This window comes from Uloborus diversus, chromosome 1 (genome assembly GCF_026930045.1).
Source record: "Uloborus diversus isolate 005 chromosome 1, Udiv.v.3.1, whole genome shotgun sequence".
NCBI lineage: Eukaryota > Metazoa > Arthropoda > Arachnida > Araneae > Uloboridae > Uloborus > Uloborus diversus.
This window is the reverse complement of record NC_072731.1, coordinates 163,382,828-163,409,754: the sequence shown is the minus strand read 5'-3', so window position 1 is coordinate 163,409,754 and position 26,927 is coordinate 163,382,828. Positions and strand designations below refer to the sequence as shown.

The following is a 26,927-nucleotide window of genomic DNA, read 5'->3' as shown; positions in this document are numbered from 1 at the left end:
CTAAAGCAAGTGTAAGGGGAACACGGGCGGCTACATTTTTTAAAACAGTTCGTACATTAATAGCCATACAGAGAAGGTTTTAGATTTAAAAAAAAGTACTCACAGATAAATCTTTTTAAACATGTAAAGTTTAATTTTATATTTCGGAAATTCTTCAAATTTGTATATGCTTAAATGTCGTGCTTTGGTTTGTAATTGAATACTATTTTGTTCTTTATACTTATTGCTATTTTAGTTTAATGAGTAAGGAAGAAGCTCGATCTTTAATCAAGTGAAAAAGGTTTGTTTTAAATTCTTTCGGTTAAATCAGAAAACAAGGGCAAGTAACGATTGTTTCTCATAATTATTACTGACCCAGGCAACGCCGGGTATTTTTGCTAGTATATTCTAAAATCGGTGAAACTCGCGTGGTTATTACATAAATGACATGTATATTAGAAATTTTGACACTCTATGTTTCAAGAAAATTCACGTTCTTTAAGATTCGGTAGTCCGCCACTTTACAGGCTCATTCAACTCGATTGTACCGCTGTATTTTTGAGGTTCTGAAATTGCTCCATTTACAAAGTAATATTCTATGCAATATTAGAAATGATAATAGTTTTGTGATGTTGTGAAGTACACACCGGTTATTTTTACCTTTTAGAAATTTCGTTTTTCCGCTTTAAAGTTGCACTACTTTAATTAAAATAATTTAATTCAGCATCCCATTCTTGACACAGTTCAAAGTTACTCTAAATCGTTCGATCACTTTGAAGAAGACTAATAAATAATATTAAGTATATTTAATGATTTTTCATTCTTAATTTTGGACAACTATACTGTACTTTAGGAGTTTTTTTGTTCTGTTTTCGAATCAACAAATACAATAAATATGTTAAACTATGAGTGGAGCAGTTTAAAGTAGAGAGAGAGAGAGAGAGTGGCTTAAAGCTACCTCGAATGACTACAAGCGAAAAATTTTTCAGCTTTTATATCAACGAATACAATGAAAATATTAAAATATGAGTGGTGCAGTTTAAAATTGAGAAAAAGTGACTAAATTTACCTCGAATGACTACGAGTAAATCTTTTTTTTTTTTTGCTTTCATATCAACAAATGCAATAAAAATAGTAAAATATGAGTGGCACAGTTCAAAACAATTTACCTGGAATTTACTCAAGTTACCTCGAGTGACTACTAGTGAAACAACGGTACATAGGAATCTGATCAAGTGTCATAATCTCATTTATGATCGTATTACACATTTCAAAGAAAGAGCGCGAATGAAATCTATCGCACTCCAAGTTGGTGAACGTCGATCCATCATTTGCATTGAAAACCATTTTGACTAATTTTAGAAATGGAACGTTATCTCCTTCTTCTGGCCATTTGGCATCAAACATGAACTTCAAGCTAAACATAGCCAAGAGGAAAGCTTATTTTTAGGAACATTAACAAAATCCGCAGCTTTACTTTTATTTTAATTTATGCCATTTTATGTTACATCTATTTTTTTCCTTTTTTAAATTCTTTTTTGAAACATAATTAATAAAAAAATATACGCCTACATTTTTCTTTTGAGCTTCATATAGCTTCTCGTGCTCAGCGACTCATTAAATTGCCATGCCACAGTATATGATAATCGTTGCTTCTGAATATGCCAAAAAAAAAATGTAGACGTATATTTTTCATTGCTTATGTTTAAAAAACAAAAAGATAAAAAAAGCTAGCCCATACCCTGTCTCCCCAACCATAACAAACCATAACTGGTTAAATGTTTTAGTAAAGGGCAATCTTTTCGCATTTTTTTAATAGGGTAATGTGGGGCAAAGTGAAATAAATAAGGCAATTTATCTTTCACAAAATAAAAAAAACTGGGAATTTGTTTTGAAAATTACTGTACTTAAAGAAAGAGCAATGAATTTTATAACAAAACTTGCATTAAAACATTTTTTTTTTTTGCTGTCGATTTTTAACTTTCAAAAAAAGTGGAAAATGTTCACTTTTTTTTTCATGGTGCAAAATAAAATATTTTCTATTTGATTATTAAAAATATTTTTGGTCAAATGAATAAATAAATAAAAATTAAATGAATAAATAAATAAGTAATTAAACCTTAGAGAAAAATAAATAGATGAGTAAATTTACGAAAAATAATTGAGTGAAAAAATTAGTGAATGAATAATAAGTCAATGAATGAATAAATAAGTGAAATATTAAATGAAGAAATACAAATGAATTAACAAATTAACAATGGAATACGTAACTGGTTTAATCAAAGAATGAATTAATAATGATATGAACTATTTCACTTTGCCCCATCCACTTTGTCCCACGCCCACTTGATTAGTTGTATGAAGCATTTAAAATAAAATTATCCCAATATTGAGTAAACAAATACTGCACTAAATATTAATAGGTCTCAATCAATATTTGAAATGTAAACTACAAGAACTTTATCACTTTATTATAACAAAATTAGTTTTCGACTTACAACAAAATACTAAAATATGAGTATAAGTTTTTCAAAAAATGTTTGTATTTTCATATGATTTGATCTTCAGATGTTTTTTCTTACTAGAATAGATTATATATATTACTATATAGTAAAAATATTGCCAGCTAAGTGGAACTAAAAGCAGAATAAATATTTCACTATTTCCCTTTGCCTCGCTGTTTAACTTTGCATGCATTCCCCTACTCACTTTTACGCCCTCCATAATACTGCTATTTTTTTAATCCATTTTCGAGAAAGTTACAAAAATGTCTCTCTGAAAGACTTCTTGCGTTTCTAACAAAAATGCGTTCTAGTATTTCGTGTGAATCATTTGTAGAAGTAATAGTGTGAAAATAAGTTTTCAAAATATAGCTTTCGACATCAACAAGTGTTTCCGTTTGCGTTACAAGCACTGTTAACTCCATTTGGATGTAATAACCAGACCGTTGAGGGAATACATGTTTACACGCAAGATAAGGAACTAATTAAGATTGTGCCAAATATGCTGGTCACGGTTACGCATTAGTGACCATCTACTCTTTTACAGCAATCATCACTTTTAACTCGTTTTCGATAGCGATTATTGTTCAAGATAATGTTACGCATGAACTGATGCAACTTGAATTCTGCCTATTTTTAGGGCAGCGCACAAACCATGAGAAAGAACTGTTTGACATATTGTGTTTGAAAGCAGCAATTGCAAAATTTCACCTGCATCTTGTGGATGTACAGTCATTCGGGGGTAATTTCGAACTTTGTGCCACTTGAAAAGTTTTAGTATCTTTGACCGAAACAAGTGATAAAAATAGAAAATAAAAAACTTTTGAAAAGTCATTTCTTATTTAGGTCAAGAAAGAAAAATTTTATTTTAGTTACTTTTTATTGAATAATTATAATTAATTTTTAAATGTAGTAGAATTTTGGGGAAAGTAAAATAGTTAAGATGACTGAACTTTATCAAAATGAAAAAATTGGAAATTTATTTTGAATCTTACAGTAGATAAAGAAATATATGAAGAAAATAAATATATGAAGAAAAATAAATGAATGAGGAAAAGAGTGAATGAATACGAAGAGAAGTGAATGAATGAATACATATATAAGTGAATAACTAAATGAAAGAATGTAATTGAATGAATTAATAAATGAAAATGTAAGTGATTTAGTAAATAATTAGGTGAGTAAACGAAATAAACTATTTCACTTGGCCCCATCCACTTTGCCCTACATGCACTTGACTAACTGTACAAAATTTTCAAAACACAAATAAGCTTAGTATTGGCTAAATAAATACTGAACCAACTATTAGAAGGTCTCAATTAATAAATAAAATCTTAATGACATGAACTTTTTCATTTTACACTAACAAAAATATTTTTTTGACTTACATCAAAATATTACAATATGTGTCAATTTTTGATAATTTTGAAAATGGTCTGCATTATCATGTGCTTTAAGTTGCGGTACTTTTTTCCTGTCTGGAATAGACTACATGGGTAACAACATAGTTAAAATATTGCCAGATAGGTGACGCTAAAAGCGGACGAAATATTTCAACATTTCACTTTGCCCCACATTCCCCTAAAACCACAACATTAAGTGGCAAAATAGACATAATAGCAGCTGTAAAAAGAGATTTTTTTCTCCCATATAAAACTAAAATTAAATTTTAACGTTGAAATTTTTCCGAACGAAGGAATCATAGGAGTGAGTCTTATACTCTGGCTTTATTCCGAAAAATAAGTGAAAATTTTTAAAACAAACCTTTTGAAAAAAAGTAATCGGTTTTGATGATTTTTTCAAACATTTTTGGGAGGTATACCCTCTTGCATCTCCTTAACATCTCTCTAGCCCCTCAGAGAATGTTCATGGCTAATATACTGCTCCCTTTCCCTCCAAATAAAAATAATGGTTATAAATCTGTCGAAAACTGAAAAAAATGGGGGGGGGGGGATCATTTCCAAAAAGTGGGAAGTGATGAAGGAAAATGGTGGTCATATTTGGATTCAGGGGGTCATTTTACCTATGAAACAACAAGAGTTATGCCAGCAGCATTTTGGGAAGGTTTTTTTTTTTTTTTTTTTTTTTTTTTTTTTTTTGCCGCAATGGTGTTATTATTATTATATAATTTTTATTGGTTTTCTGGAAACTATTCTTTTTTTAAACAAAGCTAAAAAAAGAAATTAAGAGTAAGTCCTAAGAAAATACGTCACATTTTCATGAGATAAAGAAAGTACTCAACCCTAAGGCTACATCAGAGTACTATCGCACATAAAAGTGCCATTACTATAAAACAAAAAAGACATGTACACATATCAAGTTAGGGATATGTTTGGGCTGCAATAATACAGGGTGTCCGAAAAGTCCTTGACACATTTAAAAAATTCATAGAAAAACAACAAATTATCTTATGAATTTGCGGTTGGCACCATAATACTTCACAGGTTCAAAAGTTTTTATGACATCGGAAAAAAAATTGAAAAGGGGAAAAAAAGAAGAAGAAAAAAGGCACTTCGCAGCCAGGGTATCAGTATATGCAATGCTTGTAATTCTTCGTTTAGTAACTTATAAATCGTTTTTGTTGACATGGGAAAACGCAAAAAGGAATGAAAATTACTAAACGAAGAATTACAAGCATAGCATATACTGACACCCTGGCTGCGAAATGTCTTTTTCTTCTTTTTTCCCCTTTACATTTTTTTTCGATGTCATAAAAACTCTTGAACCTGTAAAGTATTATGGTGCAAACCGCAAACAATACATACGACAATTTGTTGGTTTTCTATGAATTTTTTAAATGTGTCAAGGACTTTTCGGACACCCTGTATAATATAGTTCAAATTTTAAGTTAATTTAAATAGAAAGTCAAATTACAAAATGTTACTACCGGAGAGTACTGATAAATAGAAAACGAGTGCGGTATGCCAGTGCCCCAGGTTAGCTTTCCAGGGTTACCAAGGAAGAAAAGATATTGTTATAGAAAATAAAACTTACTAATATTTTGTCTTTAAGAATCGAATACATAAAAGGTAACATTTTGGGGGTCTTGAAAATTTTTCGCCCTATGCAGCTACTCTGCCTGTTTAAAGTTTCGGCATTCGCGATGAAGTCATTTTAATTGCTTAAATCCTTTAAAACTAAGATTATTTCATCGTCCTTCCAGAAGACATTTATGTAAGAATAAACTCTTCTCCAAAGCGATTTTCGAAGGCTTACAGATCTCTTAAGCGATAAATCGTATCTGATAAAGAATAAGCTATCTTTTTGCATATGCTTTTGTGTTAAGAGATCGACAGACTGATAACGCTTTAAGCTGAAAAACAGCATTCATGAAAACCATCTCTCTTTCAAAACCAAAGCGCAGAACTTCTTAGAGTTAAATTAAATTAAATCGGTTTCAACATCTACAACAAGTACCTTTTTAAATATAGCTCAATCAGGAACGATCTTCATGCTTCACAGTTTGTTCCTTTATAGGCAGTGTTCTGCCTCACCATTGACCATGAAAACTCTCCTATCGCACAATCAGTGGATGTATGTTTGAAAATGGATTAAAGCTTTGTGCGATGAAGTTTACATCATATGTCATAATACGATTGGTTACATAACACAATATTAACATACATTTTGGATAGATTGTTTGAGATTCCTAATATTAACAGCATGTAAGTGTTTTTATCAAGATCGCGTAGCGTGTTTTCATTCATAACTCTTGCTTTATCAGAACTTTTTATTCTGTCGAAATTTCGTTTAATGTGTTTCATCATATGTGTTATCTTTCAACTTATGCTAATTTTCAGGGTTGGATATGCGTTTTTCCATCAATACTTGTAATGATTTAGAGACAAAATTTATAAATAAAATAAAGGCAATCTAGAGGGCACGCTTAATTAGATACTACATCCATGGGTGTAGCCAGGATTCCCGTTAGGGAGGGGCAAACATAGGCGCATCAAGATAATGGTTTTTAGTTACCCTCCCTCCCCTAGTGCGAATTGCTTCAAATTATAGTCCTCCTCTCCCTTAAAAAAAATGCTATTTTTGGTTAGATGAGGGCAAAAAATGCGGTTATGTGGGTATCCTTCGAAAACTTTTCGAAATTGAAGTACTAAAATTTCAATTTTAAATTATTTTGGTGACATTTGGAAGGATTGTGGGAGTTTTGAAGTTCTCTTAGGAGCTGTTGTCCCTCTCCGCCCTCTCTGGCTACGCCCATGGTTACATCGGCTCGTTGAAATTAAGTAAAAAATGAATAGCTGAAGCTGAACAAGTATGGTAACACATTTTAAGTTTGTCTATGAAGTAAGAAAATGGCAATAGTAATCATTTAAAATAAAAGGTGACTTTCCAAAGACCTGGCATTTTTTAATGACAAATCCTAAATTGAAACACTTTAATTCTTTTAAAAAAAAAGCATACTGAGTCTTTATGAAGAGCCTATTAGGAGGAATATAAATGGAATTCACTCTAACCGTATTACATTTTAGCTCTACTTTCCTGGGGTAGAAAATGCCAGGAGAGTGACATTTTACTTACACAGAGCCTGTTACCAAGGCCAAAAATCATACTTAAGGTAAAAATGTTATTTTTTTAAAACTTTTATCTCTTAAGTAAGTTACACGTAACAGAAATAATAATAAAAAACTCTTTTATATAAAACAGAAATGATGCCCAGAAGAGTGACAGTAAAAATGTCGTAAACCTCAGTTTTGAACTTTAAAATTAAAATAAGACCACCAGGCAAAGCAGGACTACAAGATACTCAAGGATTCAACAAAATGGTGAGAATGAACAGTGTTGCTATATAGCAGCTAAAAACTAGCTTCTTTTTGCGAGTAAAAATTGAACTCAACCTTATGCCAGGAGAATGGTATGAAAACCTTGGGACAAACTTTAATGCGATATACCTTGATTATTTAAATAGTTAAACAGATTAAAATAACATTATTTTATATTTTTAGGTTTGCATAATTTAATACTACAAATTTTATTTGTGAAATGCAGACATAAAATTTTAGACAGATTTAAGTACATTTGAGAAAAAAATTCGGACAGCCAAGGAAAGTGACTTTTTGGTTATTCAAAAATGTTCTGAGGAAAAAGCAAATGGGTTCCTGTTTTTTCACGAATGAGGATATATATTGGAGAAAATATTTCTAAAAAAAAAAAAAAAAAAAAAAAACTTTGTGTGTCAAGCATTTTTGCGTTATTTTTTCCGGACACGATACTGTTAAGATTATGGAGAATTCCCAATATATTTTAAAATAAATACCAGCTTGTGCTCTTTCTCTATAAACTTCAATGCGGTATAATTTTCGTAAAACATTTCTTGAGATCACTTCTCAATTTTAAGAAATTTAGACTTTAACGAAAGTCGAATCCAAGATGCTTTGCCGAAGTTGTCCATAGATAACTTTCCCTAGAGTTAACTCCAAGATAACTTTGCTAAAAACGGAGGAATTTCTTTTAACGCATGCAACTCTGAACGGAAATGCCGAAATAAACTTTGTTAGTTCATAGAATCAGCTAATCACTAGAGTTTGCTCGATTAACTGTCATTTTACTTTTTCGTAAAATGACTGATTTCATGAAGTCGGGTTTTCTTTATTCATCTGAACTATATTGAACTTCTAATTAATTTATCTTAGTGTTCGGTTTTAGTGTTTTAAGTATGAGTGCGACATCGATGTTGATGTTTAGGAGATAACGATGTTTTTAACATCGATATTTTACTTTCGATGTTTTTGGATCATCGATGTTTTGAGCAATAAATAAATACCTTTGTGCCGAGAAATAACAGGAAATATCCAACGTTGTTTAGCACAAATAAACAGATTTCAGAATACACGTGTTTCGAGGTTTCAAGGAACCTCTTTTGGTTTCGATGTTTTTCAATGCATTTTAATTGAAAATTATCATAAAATTTGCTCCAATTTTCCCGCTAGGTAATTAAGTTTACTTATGGAGTTGTCAAAAAAAAGTCATTCTTTTTGCACCTGTTTTATAGAACAATTTTTCTGTGTAGAGGATGATTTTTTGGAAGATCACTACAAGATATAGTAGAAGATTAACTAGAGTGAGGAGGAGATCAAAGCTATTGGATGAAGCTTGTACTGACACTGGTAGTCTGGTGGCAGAACTTGCAGTCTATTTCAAGGCTCCAGTTGCAGTTCTTAAACTAAAGGAAAATCCTATACGTTTTTGATAGTGATGTAAACTTCTGTTCCATCGGAAAGAGATGTTTCTCTTACTGGTGGGATAGTCAGCGAAAAGAGAAATGCCCTTTTGGGGACAAAGTAAAGAAACTTCTTTTTCTCCAAACTGTCAACACCAATATTCGGGGTTACGTATCAATTTCCCATAACAAGTTGTCCCTCTATTACTTGCAATTTGTGTTTAATTATTAACTAACAGTACAACACATATTTCTTGCTCTTAAAAATAATTGTTAGAGTTAATTTTGTATTTTTAAAATAATTAGCACAGCTTTTTCTCATCACTCAACTGACGGTAAGTGCTATGATACATTTTTTCTTAGTTTCTTTTTTGATATAAATTTACTTTTAGTTTCATTCAGTTTGAGAATATTTCCTTATTACTATGACTAGTTTGTATTAACTGGTGTTTGTCTTATTATCAATTTTTGTCCTACTATAATATCAAGATGTTGCGAAATTATTCTTATTAAATTATGCTCATGATTTGAGGTTCAGTATTTTCAATATATTCGTCGGGTACGCATTCTTTTGTATTGCTTAAATTAGTGTAATATATTCAAAAATGTATGTTATACATTGATAAAAAGATCGATGTTTTTTGGTCGATGTATCAATACCATCGATGTTTTAATTTCTAACATCGATGTTTGAAACATCGATGTTTTACCATCGATGTCGCACCTCTAGTTTCAAGATGTAAAGCGTATCCCTATTTCTCATTACGGGATTGTTAAGAAATTCCATTTCTCATACTTCGAAAGTGAAATTTTTGAAAAACTTAAATAGATTTCCTGCATCATTAGCATGTGTCATGCGCGCCTTCTGAGACAGCAAAACAAGTGTTGTGTCACTACAGTTTTTAAATACGTCTAGCGCCAATGAGGCGCATACGCGTACACTTTTCATCATGGGAGAAGAAAGCGTGAATCGTGTCACTTTATTTTTTAAAGATGCTAACGCAATTCTGTATTTTTTTCATCACGGAGCAGCGAAGCGTAAGTTGAGAAATCCCGCACTTGGGTCATTTAAATTCAACTCATTACAAAAGAAAAAAAAATCAATTTGTACTACTTAATTAATCTGTTAAAATATTACCGAGATGAGAGAGGTAAACACGTTGAACGTGTTCTCACAGAATGCTGTACGTGTCCGGTCGACAGTCACGGGTAAGTATACGATGTTATGAAGTTTTTACTGCCATATCCTGTTTACCACCTAACAAGAACCTAGGATTAATCCCTTACCTGAATGCACTATGGTGATGTGCGTATGTGTGTGCGAGGGGGGGGGGGGCTGTTTTTTTTTTTTTTTAATGTTTGAAAACACAGTTTATTTTCTAAAAGTATATTTCTGTACCTTGGAGCAAAAACAACCAACGTCAAATTTTGACAAAACAAGTTTATAATGGAAACATGTCCACGAGGTGCAGCTACAACCAATGTGATGCCGTGCCCTAGTACTGAATTATAGCAATCACAATTATCTTAGTTATATTGGGTCCGGTGGGGTAAAGTGGTTATAAAATCCAGGTTTTAAATATAGGTATACAGGGTGCGGAGAAAGTTACCACAATTTTGTTTAAAACATTTTTTTGGCATTAAAATGGTATGTTCTCTATTTATTTGGCACATATTGTTTATTGGCATTAAAAGTATTTGAGGTTTAATCATTTGTTCTTTGTTAGTTCATTGAGTTAGTGAGCTATGAATCGTAAAAATGTGCGTGTTACTTGTCGTTGACACACAAGAAGGGAATGAAAACAGCCGATATTATTCGAACGACTGGATTCAAGAGACGTCTATGACGCTGTGAAACGCTACAAGGAGACTGGAGCGACTGCCGACCGTCCACAGAGTGGTCTTCCAACCACTGCAACGACTCCAGCGAATGTGCAGAGGATCCGCTGTCGCATCCGTCGCAATCCAGAGCGCTCAATGCGAAAGATAGCCAAAGAACTGGAGATCAGCGAAAAAAGCGTCCGAACCATCGTGAAAAACAAGTTGGGACTTCGTTCTTACAAGATCAATCGCCTCCACTTCCTCAATGACACAATGAAGCAGAAAAGATTGATAAAAACTCGACGGATGCTTCGCTTGACCGCTGGTGCTCGTCTTTCGAAGGTTCTCTTTACCGATGAGAAGATCTTCACCATCGAGCCCACACATAACCGTCAAAATCATCGCCAACTGCTTAAGAAGGGTCCGAAGAAGATCGCTGCTGCAAAAATCATCGGGCACAGTCACTTTCCAGGCTCTGTAATGATCTGGGCTGGCATTTGTGCCACTTGGAAGACGCCGCTTGTTTTCATTGACAGAAACGTCAAAACTAATGCTGCGAGCTGTCAGCAGCGGGTCTTTGCGATGTACTGAGGCCATGGGCAACAGAACACTTTGGCCAAGATGGATTCACACTCCAACAAGACTGGGCTCTGCGCATTCGGCCCGATCGACGATTGCCATCTGCGAAGTTCTGTTCCCAGGTTTTTGGGGCAAGGATGTTTAGCTCCCTAATTCACCGGACTTCAATCCGATGGATTACTCGGTGTGGTCAATCTTGGAGGAAAAAATCTCGGGAAAACGATACGCCAAGGTCGACATGCTCAAAACGGCTCTGAGGCGTGTTTGGAATGAGATAACGGTGGATGCGTGCGCGAGCATCGTCGGCAATTTCAGACTGCGGCTCCGTAAATGTATTGAAGCCCAAGGAGCCAATTTTGAACAATTGTTATAATTTTTTTGTTTAATGTTATTATTATTGTTTCAATAAAGAGTTTTTATTTCTTTAACTTGTTGATTTGTTGAATTATGTGTTAGTTACAGCCTATTGAAATATCTAGTAAAATTGTGGGAACTTTCTCCGCACCCTGTATAATAAAGACAAGATTTTTTTTTAAACTTCAAATTTTTTGTCATTATTTTACTTTTCCTTTATATTTAGCACGCTGCACAGAAGTAACGGACGAAAAAAAAATGTTTAAACAGCTTAATGGCATTTTCTTTTCCAAATGTGTTAATGGCCTGGGTTGGGGTAAAGTGGTCATAGTTTAAGAAAAAAAATAATCTAAAACCATCATTAATAATTATATTTTTTTAACGCTCAACACATCAATTCTTTTGAAGTTTATTTAAATTTATATATACCAAGTTAACTTTATTTAAATAAATTACAAGTTTTTAATGGTCAACTATGGTCGAAAGTGGGTTCAAAAATAATTTAATCATAGTACTAGTATTTCACGCCTGGATTGCATCAATATCATCAGGGAAGGTGTGATGATTTGCTATGTTTTATTTCTTAAGGAATATATTAAAGATAAACGTCTGAATAATGTCTAACTACCTAAATTACATATTAAGAAAATACCCAAATAGAGTTTTGAAAAAAGGTTACTTGATTAAGAAATTAAGATAATTGTTTGGAGAGTGGACGGTGGGGGAGGGGGGGGGAGGGGCATAAATTTATTCTAGTAGAATAAATTGAAAGCTGTGGTTGCAGAAAAAAATGCTATAATTTTTTCAATGCATTATACGATCACAATCTTTGTTTAATTCAATTGATATGGTATATCAAATTCAAGCTCAGTTGTATATAAACTATTTTACCTTACAAACAGTACACATTTAGTCAACTTAATATTTAACTGATATCTTCCTCAAAAGTGAAGATTGTATGATTTCAGATAAAGAATATATGTTAAGCCTAACCTATGACCACTTTACCCCATGTTACCTATTTAAGTTGTTCTAAAATATTATATAAAATGAACCCAGCTTAACTGTTTATGCAGATGCGTACATTAGAGACATCCGGGAAGCTGCCTGCACAATCAATCTGCTAAACATTTTAATAAACAAAATTTTATAAAGAAGTTTAAAGAGGGGTTTAGATTTTAAAATGTTTCATAAATAAACAAAAAATATTTTTCGCAAAATAAAGAATTGCCAGCATTAAAATTTGTAGTTCGAAACTCATTTCCTAATTGTTAAAATCAAAGATAAAAATGTATCCTCATTCTTTCATTTATTTCGAATTTATAGCTTTTTATTTGATTCAAGACCACTTTACCTGATTGACCACTTTCCACCACCAGACCCTGATTTTTTTTAAAACAATCAGTATTTTTATTTAAAGCTAAAAAAAGATTTCACACGTAATTCAAGTATAATTGAAAGTAATATCAAAATATGTATACATTTCTAATGTAGCATAAGACAATAATCTCCTGAAGTCTTCAAAATTTCGCTAGGGTGTAAAAGTTAGATCGAACCAGAAAAAATAAAAAAACTTTAAGTCCACTTTTCTCTAAACTGATACTTTTGAGGTTGGTTATTCTTTATAAAAGGTACATAATAGTTGATATAATTCTAAATATTAGAAAGAGACGTGGTGATGTTATGCGATTGTTTAATTCGTATAATGGATTATTCGATTATAATGATACTTGAGAAGGAATGACAGTAACTTAAAACCGCTCTGATATAGAGTGGACTTGCGTATTCCACAATCCAATAAAATCGTCATGCTCATCATTCAAGAACGAGCTAAAAATCATAAAAAGTTCTTCTGATCCTTCTTCATTAAAATAAAGGCGATAATAAAGATGCTAAAATAACTATCTTTAAGTTTTTTGACAAAAACGGCTTTCTGAAAATTTCACAAAATGACACGTACTGACAGCATCAGAGGTTCAAAATCAACTTTATTTTAATGAAAATGGTTTTCTTTCATTGATGGTGCATTAAATTACAATCATTAGAGTCTATGATAAGACCTGATGCGCCTGAAATACTAGTTTAAAAATAACAGAACATTTATGTTTAAAATTTATAAAAATCTGTCAAAACTCCGCGATTTCTTTTCAAAATTTTTTTTTCATGTTGAACTTTTGCTTGTGAATAGTGTAATGATGTGGTAGTAAAACTCAAAAACTTCACAGGTATTTTGTTTAATTTCTGACGCAATTTTTTCTAACCTAGATCAACTTTGCATATAATTTTTCAAAAGTCTCTCTCTAACATATATAACATTTCTACATGCATAAGCCGAGTTCAAAAAGAAAAGCTTTAAATATGTCTTTACTAAACGTAGAGCAAATTAAATACATTTCATTTTTAATTCTTTCGGTGACAAAGTTTTACTTATATAATGTTTTGTTTTTCAAAAGGGCAGCTTTGAAAGAATATGTAACAAATTACTGCGTTTGAATGCTGTCAATGGCGAAATAGATTTATATAACCATCTTAAGGTTGTTAAAGGATTAAAATAATGTCTATTCAGTAGGTTGAAACTTATCGGTTTTAAAAAAGTTAAATACAATTTATTCTAAGCTCCAAAATCATGTTGAAATATTTTTCGAAGTATTTTAGCAGGTCAAGGGCACAAATGAATTAATTTCGAACAAAATGCAAACGATAATCTGAAAATGGTTACCGTCTCTCACTGTGAGGTTAAACAAGCGTTCGAGCTAATAATACACGACGTCTGGAATGAGTCTGGAGAAGTAGATCGTGCTGGACACGTGTCGCTGATTTTCGCTGTAGATCAGTTGAATAATTCCAACGCTCCTTTAATCGAGTTTTCTTCAAGAGACACTTTTGAAGGGAAGGATTTCTTGCTCAAGTTAAGTGTTTTCGGGTTAAGGACGAAATTCGAACCAAACAAATTTTCAGCTTGCGGACGTTCAAACAAGCTAATTCTGATCAAACGTTCTGTTTGAGCAGAATTAGATCAGCGCTTGTCAATCTATGTTCTCATTGACAGGTGCTGAAACGTTGATTTGATCTTTAGTTTTCCAATGCTAGTTGCATTTTGTTTCAGGCAATAGTTTGGAAACTGTCATCACTTCGACAACTTATAACTTGTGAAACCTCATAACTTGTTCGATATAAGTAAGAGAGTTACACTTAATCAAAACAACTGGTGATTTTACGAACAACTTTATGGTTTTGACTTTAGAACTTGTTTGACCGATAATAATCAAATCTAAGTTGTTAAGAATAATTAAAATTATCAATATACCTTAATCTATTGGACATTGCATTTATTATATATATTTTCCTTTCATCCGATTCTATTTGCTTTTCGTTTCTGATTTGTCTTTTAGCTGACGATCTTGCTTTAAGAATATAAGGATCATTATCATAATAAAAAACAGTCAATTTAATCTTATTAAGTTCAAAAAAATTAAAGTGGAAGGAATCAGATGAAACTTTTTTAGAGATAGATACACTCAAGTATTTCATTAAAAAAAGAGGTCCTAAAAAATAAGGATATTTTTTAACAGTTAGCATTCTATTCTCACTTAAGCATCATTTCCTCACTAGGGAGGGAATGACGAATCCATTAAAATTTTATTCTAGTTACTTAACTGATATTTGAGTTTATTCACTTGCAAATATTCTCAACCGAGAAATTAAGTTATGTTTATTTAGTTTTCATGCATTATTTTTACTTTATTTGATTGTAAAAACAGATGTGAGGGATTGATGGATGCAAAAAAACTTATATGGTTTTATGCTTTAACTTAGATTACAAGAACAAATTTCAATTTCCAACAACTTGGACTCAAAAATGCTGCAATAATTTTCTGACTTGCCAGCTGTACATTACTAGACCTTCGCTAAAAAAAATATTTCATTGCGATTCTGGGAAGGAAATTTAACTGTTGTGAGGGAATGACACTACCCGCTGGGAACAGACTTAAAAATAATTGCCTGAACTAATTTTTAATGAAAATTTAGTTACAACTAACTTTTTTTTTACTTGAAGTATTCAATGTTTTGATATAAAAAACCACATGTGGACTACTTACTTTTACATCTGTTAATTTTTTATGTATGTATATGTATGTATGTGTTTTTTGTGTATGTGTGTATAAATGTGTTTTTTCCTCCTTTACTTTTTTTTGTTAACATTCCGTAAAAGTCGAAGTTTCATTCAGAAAATTAAAAATTTCTCCAAAAATTCCGGGTGCCTCTGGCGTCTGTGATTTAAAATTGCATGAAAGCTGTATGGAACGTGTATATAAACACAAATACGATAAAATAGTGTCTTGGAGTAATCAAGGAAGCACTTTCAATAAGTACACCCCAAAAAGGAAATCGTGTGATAAAACGTTGTTGATTTCCTTTTACTTCTCTGCACAAACATATTTTGTATTTCTTAATAATGGGGTTGTTTCCTTCTGTCAAAAGTAGTACTTTTCGTCACTAAAATTGATAGAATGAGCACAAAAAAAAAAAAATTAAATAAATAAATAACATGGACCAGGAAAATACTTTCTTTTCTCAACATTTATTTTTTAATTAAATTTTTTAAATGTCCAATTTTTCAAATAAGACGTGGTCTTGATGACGTCACAAATGATGCACTTTGACGCATCTTTCTACCGCGATTCCACGTTATGATAATCAAGAAGCGAATTAAAATTGCGCTCTACGCTTGCTATCAACCATATCGTTGCCAATACATGAGTAAAGATGCGAATTTAATATTTTGCTCTGTGAGTGGCAACACAGAATGGCTTTTCATCATTTGTGATGTCATCGGCAGAAGCGTAAACAATAAAAGCGCACCGATTAAAGTAATTTTTTAAAAATATTAAACTTAGTCAAATAATTTTAAAAATGATCAGATCCTATGTTTTTTAATATGCTATTTCTTTCTCTGCCAATCGAGCCATTCTGCTCTGCCGATCACAGTGCAAGATAAACATATAAATTTAATCAAAACCTCAGTCCAGTGCTTTAAAATAGTTTTTTTTTTTTTTTTTTTTTTTTTACAGAAAAAACAATTTTTAGATTGTGGGTCTATTTTTCGTGATTAGCCTGTACGATAAGCTTTAAAATGAGGGGTGAATCAATGAAATCAATCAAGAATTGAGGAAAATCTCGCGTAGGGACAAAAAACAGGCTACAGAAATAATATCTAAGGATAAAAATAGTTAAGACTGTAAGATATGTGCCTACACGTACCGAGTCAAAGATTAATATGGCCAAAAGTTATTGCCGGTCTACGTTTTATCTTTCTTGATTAACGCATTTTTTTAAAATTTGCATCGAAAAAAGAGTTCACGAGCGTTAGTAATTTAACTATACTATTTTCAGTTCGTTTAAAGTGTTATTGAAAACATGAAAGTGTTATTTTTTGCGTTCAGAGTTAATAATTGAGTATAAGTGAATAATTATTTCATTCTTGACTTAAAATATCTCATTCCATTGCAATTCTTACATAATTTGTGCATGTTACAACGTATTTGTAAGAGTTCTTTCGGTGTCACAATGTGCCTCAAGCATGTCACTACTAGCACCGCTACGGGGCAAGTTGAGACAAACTTAGAGGCTACGCAAATTCCATTTCATGTCATGAAAAATGTTTAGAATGCTCATAATTGTTTTATAAATATTTTGCTCAAAGTTTACTGTGTTGTGCTAAATGTTTCACATCAGTAATAATCATACGGTAATATCAAAAATGACAAAAGTGTCACTACTAGCCCCGGTATCCCCTGCAACTATTAATAAACCAGGCCCAGATTCTTCAATACAACTCGCATACATCATGCATTGATGACAGCAGGGTTGAGTAACGGTATAAATATTTCGTTCCTAACTTAGGATTATTTTCTTATAAACTATGAACGAAGTATGGTTACACATGATTTTACTTTTTGTTTTTGCGCCAACTTCAAAAATTACATTTAAAAGTATGATCGATGGTTTTCAAAGAATAAAATTATTTTTCACTTTTTAGAGCAATTTTGAAGTTGGTTCTATTTTTATTTATTTTTTTTCTCAAAATTATTTTTCAAACGAAGGAACCTTTAACAAAAACTTTCCCGTAGTTTAAAACGATTTAAAAATTAAAAAAAAAATATTTTTAAAAAGGAAAATTATTCAAAGTGAAAATAGTAACTCAATCTCGAAGAAATCAAACTATCTTTGAGTTTGGTGTGCGCGTAGCGTTGAGAAATACCGGTATTTTTGTCGTATGATGTCCAAACATTGCTTGATAATTTGGAAGGTTTCATCTTGAACGTTAATATCTTTTTCAATAAAAAAAAACATTCGTGTTGCGCTTTTATCACCATTGATTTCATGTGAATAGATTTTTCAATTGGGCTTGACATGATTCCTTTGGGAACGGGATTTTTTTTTAAATAAATTTTCCACCACTTTATACAAAAGCTTAAAATGCAATTTATACATCACTTACAAGACAAACACTGCAAGCTAATATTTACGTTTTCTTAGATTGTAATTTTGAATGAAATCTAAAAGGCCTTTTGTTCTCAAATCCTTACAATAAACAAGCAGATTGAACAGAGATCAGTCTTGTCAAAGTTCGTGTCTGCACTTTTTAACCTAAATTTATGAACTATTTTGTTTCTTCTCGATATTGAACTATGTAGTCGTATTGCATAAATACTGAGTGTATTAATCTATGTAAGGTAAAAGGTGTTTGTTTTAGAGGTAGAGAAATTTAGGTTCAAATAAAACACAGTTAAATGTTGTCAATTGCAATAAATGTTGCTTTATTCGAAAGATGATTCGTTGCCATTTTTATTCAAATATGATTTCTGGCATATGGCCACCTCGGCTGGCTCGGAGGAAGTCCAATTGGAAAGTCCAATTTTCTCACTTTTTGCAGCAATAGAGGCTGTATGTCAGTAATAAGGTAGCGAATGTTCCCTTCCAAGGCGTCAATCGTCTGTGGCTTATCGGTGCAGACCAGAGACTCCACATAGCCTAACAAAAAGTAGTCCAGCGGTGTTAAATCGCATGATCTTGCAGGCCAATTCACGGGTCCGTTACGCGAAATAATTCGTTCACCGTCTCTTTCAATAAATCAATTGTGACACGCGCTCTGTGGCATGTTGCACCGCCTTGTTGTCTATTCATGATGAAATGGCAAACCGAACTGAACACAAAACAAGTGACAGCTATCAAAATGGCACACATATCAAACAGTGTTGCCAACTTAAAGTTCTATACCTCTAAAAAAAACACCCTTTAATTAAAAATTCGTCACTAAAAAGACGAATGGGTGTATCTCCCTTTTAAGCATTTTGCAAAAAAAACGATTTTAAGATTTTCAATTTACTGTATCGCTTGAGATCCGCCACCAATGTGAGGGACTGTAACGTTTTTACTATTTATTGTAGACATACGCCCATTGCTCACATTATAAAATTGACTTTGGGCACTTCTGTGGTGGTCATAACTCATTTTTCGATTTTTTTTAAGTACGCCCATTCGTCTTTTTAGTGACGAATTTATTTTAAAGTATGTAAAAGATTATTTATTCATTTAAATCCCACCAATCCATACCTACTCTAGTGAGGATTTAACCGGATATGGTGACTGGGAGAATGCAAATGAGGCAGTGAGAAGCAAAGGGATGTTAGTGCCAAAATTAAAAATTTAGAGAATATCAGTACAAATCGTAGGAGAACATCGCTTATGTTTCAGGGCAAGATATGGTACTGATAGGTCCTGTGAATGTTTCTATACAGCATGATTTAGAAAAAAAATCAATTAATGCTTACCTAAGATCTGCACTTTAAACGGGTTTTACTCGGAACTTTAAAAAGTTTATTTACATCCCTTTGCTTCTCACTGACTCAAATGTAAACGCAAACATAATAAAAGTTTCAGCATAAATACAAACAGGAGAAATGCACATTGTTTGAATTTCAGTGGGCTATTAGGGTGCTATCCTGTGTGGATGAAGTCATTTTCTTGTGATGAAAGTAAGAACATCACTTGTTGGATATTTTTCCTTGCAGTAGGGTGGGAGAACGCGTTCTTGATGTTCCAGAGAGACGACGAGTTGATGTCGTATCTTGGATGAAAACTAGATGATAGTGGTTAGCTGAATAGATCGTGTACATATAGGATATTAAAGATGAAACGAATATTAGGTCACTATTCGGTAATAGGCTTGTTCAACGTTTCTGCTGAATGTTCGGAAGGTCGAATAATGACTTCGAATCGTCGGCCATATGTATTTAATCTTTTGTTAAAGTACATTTAGAGCAATAACTTCTTTGGTCTGAATTTTAAAATATTTAGGAAATACTTACATAAAATTGTATTTAACAGTTTAGAAATAGAAAAACGTTATTCTTATTAAGAGGCATTAATTGTTTGAGTTGTAACATTTAAGCGTTCATGAGTAAATTTAATGATATCATCAAAAGCAGTATAGATACCACCCTTTACATTTTAACTAAAATGAATTTTTATTTTAATAACGAACACCTAATCATCTAAAATGTATGCATGAATATTAATGATATAGAAATGAAAGTGTATTTTTTACAGTCAACAATATTTAATGCATTTATTCAAAAAAGACTACAGTGCTATAAGTTGAAAAAATCATTTGTTATGAAACAAAGTTTCTCTGCGTTTTCTGTTATACGTACAGTAAACTACTGTCATACTCTCATGCAAAAAATCACTTATTTTAATAAGAATGGATAAAACCTTTTAACTATAAGTGCATTAAGCATCAAATTTAATATTTAAGACGAAAGGAACAATGGTAATTATTTTTTACTGGCTGATTTGTTTCAATCATCTTTTGAACCAATTACGGTGTAGTTATTGATTTTTTTCAGTGGTAAGTTAGGTACAACTGTTCGTTTCATCGTTATCAATTTAGAAAATTTATAAAGGTTCTGTTTTTATCCTATTTAGTAGTTTAGATAAAGTGTATATTCGTTTTTAGATACGTAATGCAGAAGTTGCGAGAAAATTATGCACTTTGCATTCAGAGCGAAAGAGAGGTGAATTAATGTTATTATAGTCCACGGAGGTCAAATACGGTCATCAAACATGTGTCGCATGAATAAAAATGTAAGTTTTAGGCGGATTCATCATGCCCCCCTCATGATGTGGGCAGCTACCCATTTACAGCATGAGAGCTGTTCGTTTAGACAGTGCTGTATTTGAATAAAGGCGGCGGGGGGGGGGGTGACACCTTCACCGCGAAAGTTTTGATTGTTTTTTTTTTGTAAAAATAATGCAAATGTAATGAAAATTGGTTTCAAACCAACTTTTCTTTCGGTGAGTGCTTCCAAACATCAAGGTGAGTTGATACCTTAGATGGTAACTCAAATCGCGACACGTCTGCCATCTTGGGGCTAAATGCCACTTTCTTCCAATATCTGCTATAATGAAATAACGTGTTTTGTTTCTTGATTGTGGATTAACTCAAGCAAAACATGATACTTCCCTATAACAGACATGAGACATAGAAAGAACTTCGTTTAGCCCTACGATGGCGGACGTATCACACTTATTCTAAGATTCAGGGCTTATAGTTCCCCCAAGTATTTTTTATTTCAACTGCAGCACTGATTTTAGCGCTTTCAGATACAGTTCTTTCCAATGATCTTTTGAAGAAAAAGGGAAAGAATAAGAATATAGCAATCGTTTGAAATAAGTAAAGAATCAAATTACCATTGTAAAAACGCTTGATATCTAAGAGGTTTTACTTAAAATTGTATTATAAAGTTAAACTAGACATTTTGTGTTTGTTACCTTTATAGGATTAAAGTCAGTATTCGACATTAAGTTGGTGTCTCATAATAGGCGTTCCATAACACCAACATCTCATGTTTTCATTAAAACTTGGTTAAACACGATTTCCACGGGCAACGTAGAAATAACAAAATTGTTCACCCCACGATTTTCAACTGCATGACGTAATTTAGGAACTTGGCTCAGCTATTTTGTCGTTTAAACGTCAGTACTGCATTTTTCTTAAGTATTAATGAAGTTATGTGACTTGCACTGACCGCTCGTCCATTTTGATAGCCACATACCTCCGAACTTAATAAAGAATGGGTTTAACCGAACGTGTGTTGTTTGCTGCTGAATTTTTTTTAAAAAAAAAAAAGGTAATAAAAGTCGAATTTAGTGAAAGAATGTGAAGTGCTATTTTGCTTTGAACCTTGATAAAATATTTACTATACTAAGTGTAATTTCTGTCATAATTTGTGTAAATTTAGTGCATATATTTTGCATTGTTTTTTTAAGCATAAAAAATATTCATGTTTTTCTTACCGACTTCGTTAAGAAACTTGAGCACTCAAAGATATAAACTGTTTGAAAAACAGAAAAGGAGGAGGGGGGGGGAGATTGTGGTACGTTTGATTTTGTTGTGTCCAATGCTTCTATTTCTATTTATATTTTATTCATAGTTTTAACTTTCTAATTTTTTGCAAATGAAACGTTTTTTAAGCTGCGGAATTTGCTCGGTCGGGTGAAAAATCACACTCCATTTCCTACTTTTGTATAAATATTGATATACCTCCTACGATCAAGCGCATTTAAGCTAAGAATTCCAAGCGGTCCAACAAGCCAGTTTTAACCAGTTGAAACCGAACCACTGGAGTGCAATGTGATCTATACGCAAACCGCTGTACAAGACATTAAATCATTAGAATATTAATTAACGATCGACGCACTGGACATAATAAAAAGTCGTCATTGATCTTGATGCACGACAGCCGCACGTGATGGTCGGATGTACCCGATCACGTGACGAAGTTGGCTGTACGATTCATTTGGCTAATTCCAAGGAACAGCAAAATCTGCTTCCTGAAGATTGATATTCCAATCATACAAGATCTTTTGACTTAATCAGCCTACAAGCCCTTCAGGGTTTTCATGACTAAAACGAAGAGCTTAGGCGTTTTCTCTTGTAAATTGCGTATTGGGATCAAGGGTACAAAAAATTTTGAACGTGATGAGCACTCTGATTAAGTAACACTAATGCCGCAAATAGGTTTTTGTCACTTGTGCAACGCTTCGGAACAACAACTGTTTTCTACTAAAACAGTTCCGCGAAAAAGATTGTTCTGCATATTTTAAGAGATAAATAATTAGACATCTGTATTTTCTTTTCTTGCAACTCCTTACGTTAAAAACAAGGTGAAAATAATCGTCAAAAATCCAAAAATAAATTTATTAGATTCGTTGTCAAACATTTAAATGAACTCGAATTATTGCCCAAGCATACTTGTCCAGCCTACTGCAGTCATGAATAATTATCCAGGTTTACTTTTGTCTTATCTTATTCCCTCGAATCTAGCTTGTTCATTAAAAGTAGCCCCCCAAAGTTATGCAGAAAAATTGTCAATTATGCAACTAAAATTTTTGTATTTTTTGTAGTTGGAATAAAATTCTCGGGTATTTAGAAGCAAATTAGTCATATTTTTCTTTCCTCTATCTTTTTTCTTCATTCTTTTTTGCCTGTAATTTACTTATTGGTTATAATGTGAAAGTAGTCAGTGTTGAGAACTTAAAAATGAGCACGGAATGATTCCTAACTACTGAAACGAAAGCTTTTTTGTTTTACAGATTTTTTATCCTTGTTCAAGTCTGATAAAAACACGCTGAGGAAACATTAAATTTTTTCATCCGCGAATAAACAGGCATAATAGCAAATATTTCATACCCAGTAATTCTCTCTTGGACATAGTACAGAAAATTTTATTTCTCAATTCATTCAGGAGAAAGGGAAGGATTAAAAGTTGAAAAATGGAAATTTTTTTTTTTTTTTTTTGTACCCCAGATGACTATTTTATTAAATTCTGCGTGTTGAAAACATATAATGTTCAGATTATGAGAAGAAACCACACAAGTGCAAAACGACCCAAATGTTCATCAAAGTTGGTTAATTTTTTAGTCTGTTGATTAGTCTCGTATCTCAAAGTTGATTAACAGTCTCAAAATTGATTAATTTCTTCTGCCATAATCGGCAATACCTTTTCATTGAACTGCATGAAAGTTGAGTCATTGCGGTGAAACAGGGTAATCTCTACAGCCAGGTTATGCCAGTCGCGTTAATATTCTAAGTGTCAGCTCCTACATATCACTGTCCTGTTCGACATTTTTGTGTGTTAATTCTGTTTCGCTCTTTTATGTGTTAAGGTAGTTTTTACTTTTCCCTGATAACAAGAAATTTTAAGTTTGTTTACTTTGGGTGACACTTAAAACTCTAGTGAAGTTGTTGTCATATCTACTTCTTCATTGAAAAGATTTTGTATATTCTTCATAGTAACTCTTTTTCTTTTCATTTCTTACGCACTTTTATGTCTTGTTGTAAAAACGAAGAAACCTGATTTTTTTTTTCTGATTCCATTATTTTTACAAAATTAAGCCCATGTCTTCATAATGTCTTACTGTTACCGCTCTTTAATAAAAAGTTAGCAACAGCCAAAAGAAAAAGTTTCAGTTTTTTTAAAATTAATACGTAAAAAAACTAAAAAATATGCTTTTTTTTTTTTTTTTTTTGAAATTTTAGTAGGAATATTATAGCCATTTACTCCTAACACCTTTTTTTCCCTTTCAAAGTTATTATTTTATTTTTGTCTGTACCTCTAACTGAGTGCATATTGCCCTTCGTCCAGAATATAAAGCTCTTGCAAAATAGATTGAGTTTAACCTGCTCCTTGTCAAACAATCAAATTTTTTTTTTTTGAACAATCACGATTTCTTATTGCTTTCATTTGACTGTTTTTGGCGTGCTATCATTTTATTTTCCCACCGAGACCCTCCGCACCATCACCGTCGACCGACTCCTCACGATGCTGCTCCTATAGCGAAAGCCGTCTCCAGGTTGCATCCATGTCCTACACACACGCGCATACATACACAACTACACACACACACGCACACATACACAAACACACTCATACACCTACACACACATACACCTACACAAACACATATACGCACACAAACACATACACACACGCATACATACAACTACCCCCACATTCATGCCTGCACACAGACACAAACACATATGTCTATATACACATACACATACCCCCCCCCCACGCACACATTCATACACACAACTACCCACACACTTATACCAGCACACAGACACAAACACACATGCCTACACACACATACACATACCCCCTACACACAAACACACATACCCCCCACACAAACACACACGCCTACATACACACACTCGTGATTGCGAAAAACATAATTTGAATTCAAGATGCCAAAATTCAAATTAATTTTTTTTTAATTTCTAATTGTGGTTTTATTAATAATTTAAGTAACACCGCCTAATTCTGATTTTACCCGCAGAACTGGCTCCAAAATTAGTGATCTGAGAACTGATACGTGACCATTTTTCTCACACTACCTATTTCTCTCGAGAAATGTTAGTAAATTAAATATAAAATAAAAATAATAATATTTGACAAAACAAAATAATAGTATTTGACGAAACAAATAAAATATTTGCTAAACCAAAATAAAAATGATAATAAAAAAAAATCTTCTTGATGTGAGTATTTTATTTACGGCGTGTGTCCTAGAGGGTTACAATGCCACTTGTTCTGAGGAAAAAAAAGGCATTTTCACCAACCTATGTCCAAACTGGAGAAACAAAGGCTCATTCAATTCGCTATAAGAGCTCTTTCTGTGCTACGTCACTTTTTGTGCCTAATTTCATCTGAAATTGATGAATCACAGAAAGCTATTTCCCGTGTACTCCATACATTCAGAACTTTTTCTTACTTAATGTTGTAAAATGTAATTTACATTCATCTAGCAAAAGGAAACAAAATCCTGAAACCGTGAAATAGCAAAGACCTAAACCTGTTAAGTTTCAGTGCCATGTCTTTGCAGTGTACTCGAAACATATGCTTTGCTTACCGCGTGCACGCTGCATTTGTTGTTCACCCGGAGGAGAGAAAAATTTTCATAAGTCATTTTTGGACAGAAACTAATTAAAATTATAATTATATGTAAAATGATACATTTCGAGTGTAGTAAAGTTATGTTTTTTCTTCCTTTGCAGGTCCTTTAGCTGGATTCCTCACGCATTACTTCTCTATACGAAGCATCTTAGTTAGCGGAGTTATAATTTCTGCTGTTGCTATTGCAGCCTGCTTTTTCACGCCATCTCTAATTTATCTCATTATATTTTTTGGATTGTTCAGAGGTAAGTTTTTTCTCTCCTAATACACTTTACGTGATAGTAAAGTACTTTAACATAAGTACCTAGATTTCATTGCACGAAAAATAATATAATTAGCCATTTGCCGGTTTCTACAGAGGTAATCACCTAGGAAGGGGGATCATGGCGCACACTGCACCGTTGAAATTTTAGGGGGTGTTTTGAGAAGTATTTCTCTCATTTTCTGGAGGGACTTGTTCATTTTGGGGGTGGGGTCGTCGTGATATTTAGGAGGGATGCGCCTTTGCTCTTAGAGGAATGGGCATTTTTCTATCTGTATTAAGACATTTGAAATCTTTGTAATGGAACTATTCACGTTATAGTTTACATTTTGGCTATCACACCAGACGTAGCATTTATGGCTGCGGTTTTGAGGATTTCAAGCCTTTCAACTGGTGATGCAAACGCTCTGTCCTTAAAGTACCATGACGGAGTTAATGGTCAATTTTTAATCACTAGAAAAATAATCAGAAGAAACGTTTTCTTAGACATCTTTGAACTGTTTAATGCTCTCCCCTTTAGAGGTTGGCCGTAAATTATGTCGCACATTTTTTTTCAAGATTTTCGACCCCATTTCCCCCATCATCACAAAGTGTAACAATCTACCTTACCCCCCTCCCTCCTTCCAGTAGCGGATCCAGAGCATCCTGTTGGGAGGGGCGATTGAGTGATAAATTATGGGGGAGGGGGGAGGGGTGACTAATAAAAACAAAATTTTAAAGTGAGAACTGAAGTATGTTTTTTTTTTTTTTTTTGGAACAATGTGTATTGTTCATAGAGTTTGAATGAAAGTTATAAGTTTCGAGTACAAAGAATAAAAAAATTGAAAAAAAAAAATCTACTAATATTCTGGATGCATTATCTAAAAAAAAATTATTAAATAAAAACAAAAACCCGATTGCGTAAAAACCAAAAAAAAAAAAAAAAAACTAAAAAGAAAAATGTATAAGCCCAGTAGTTTAGAATGTAATAAGTTCTACTGAATAACTACACGTTTAAATAGTTTTATAACCGTACACAGAAAAGACAAATCATAAATTCAAAAGCAGAACAGAAGGATCAACAGTCAGGCCCATTCAAATTTTAACGGGGTTCTTTGAATCAAAAAGGAATGGGAGCCGACTGTTGGGGGCCCGAATGGGTCACAAAAAATCGATTTTCGAATTTCTTCCGCGGCACCCCCCTAAAATGTGCCAATGGACTAGAAAACATGATTTGCAAAGTTTCA

General features: G+C 32.7%; 1 protein-coding gene across 1 annotated transcript in view; it reads left to right on the top strand.

Moving 5' to 3' along the window:
- The window catches only part of LOC129216777 (monocarboxylate transporter 9-like), a 112,569-nt gene that overhangs the window by 49,410 nt on the left and 36,232 nt on the right, over nucleotides 1–26,927 (top strand). Inside the window, exon 2 of the mRNA XM_054850996.1 lies at nucleotides 25,541–25,684. Coding sequence (XP_054706971.1) covers nucleotides 25,541–25,684 — 144 coding nt within the window. The remainder of the gene's footprint in view (nucleotides 1–25,540; nucleotides 25,685–26,927) is intronic.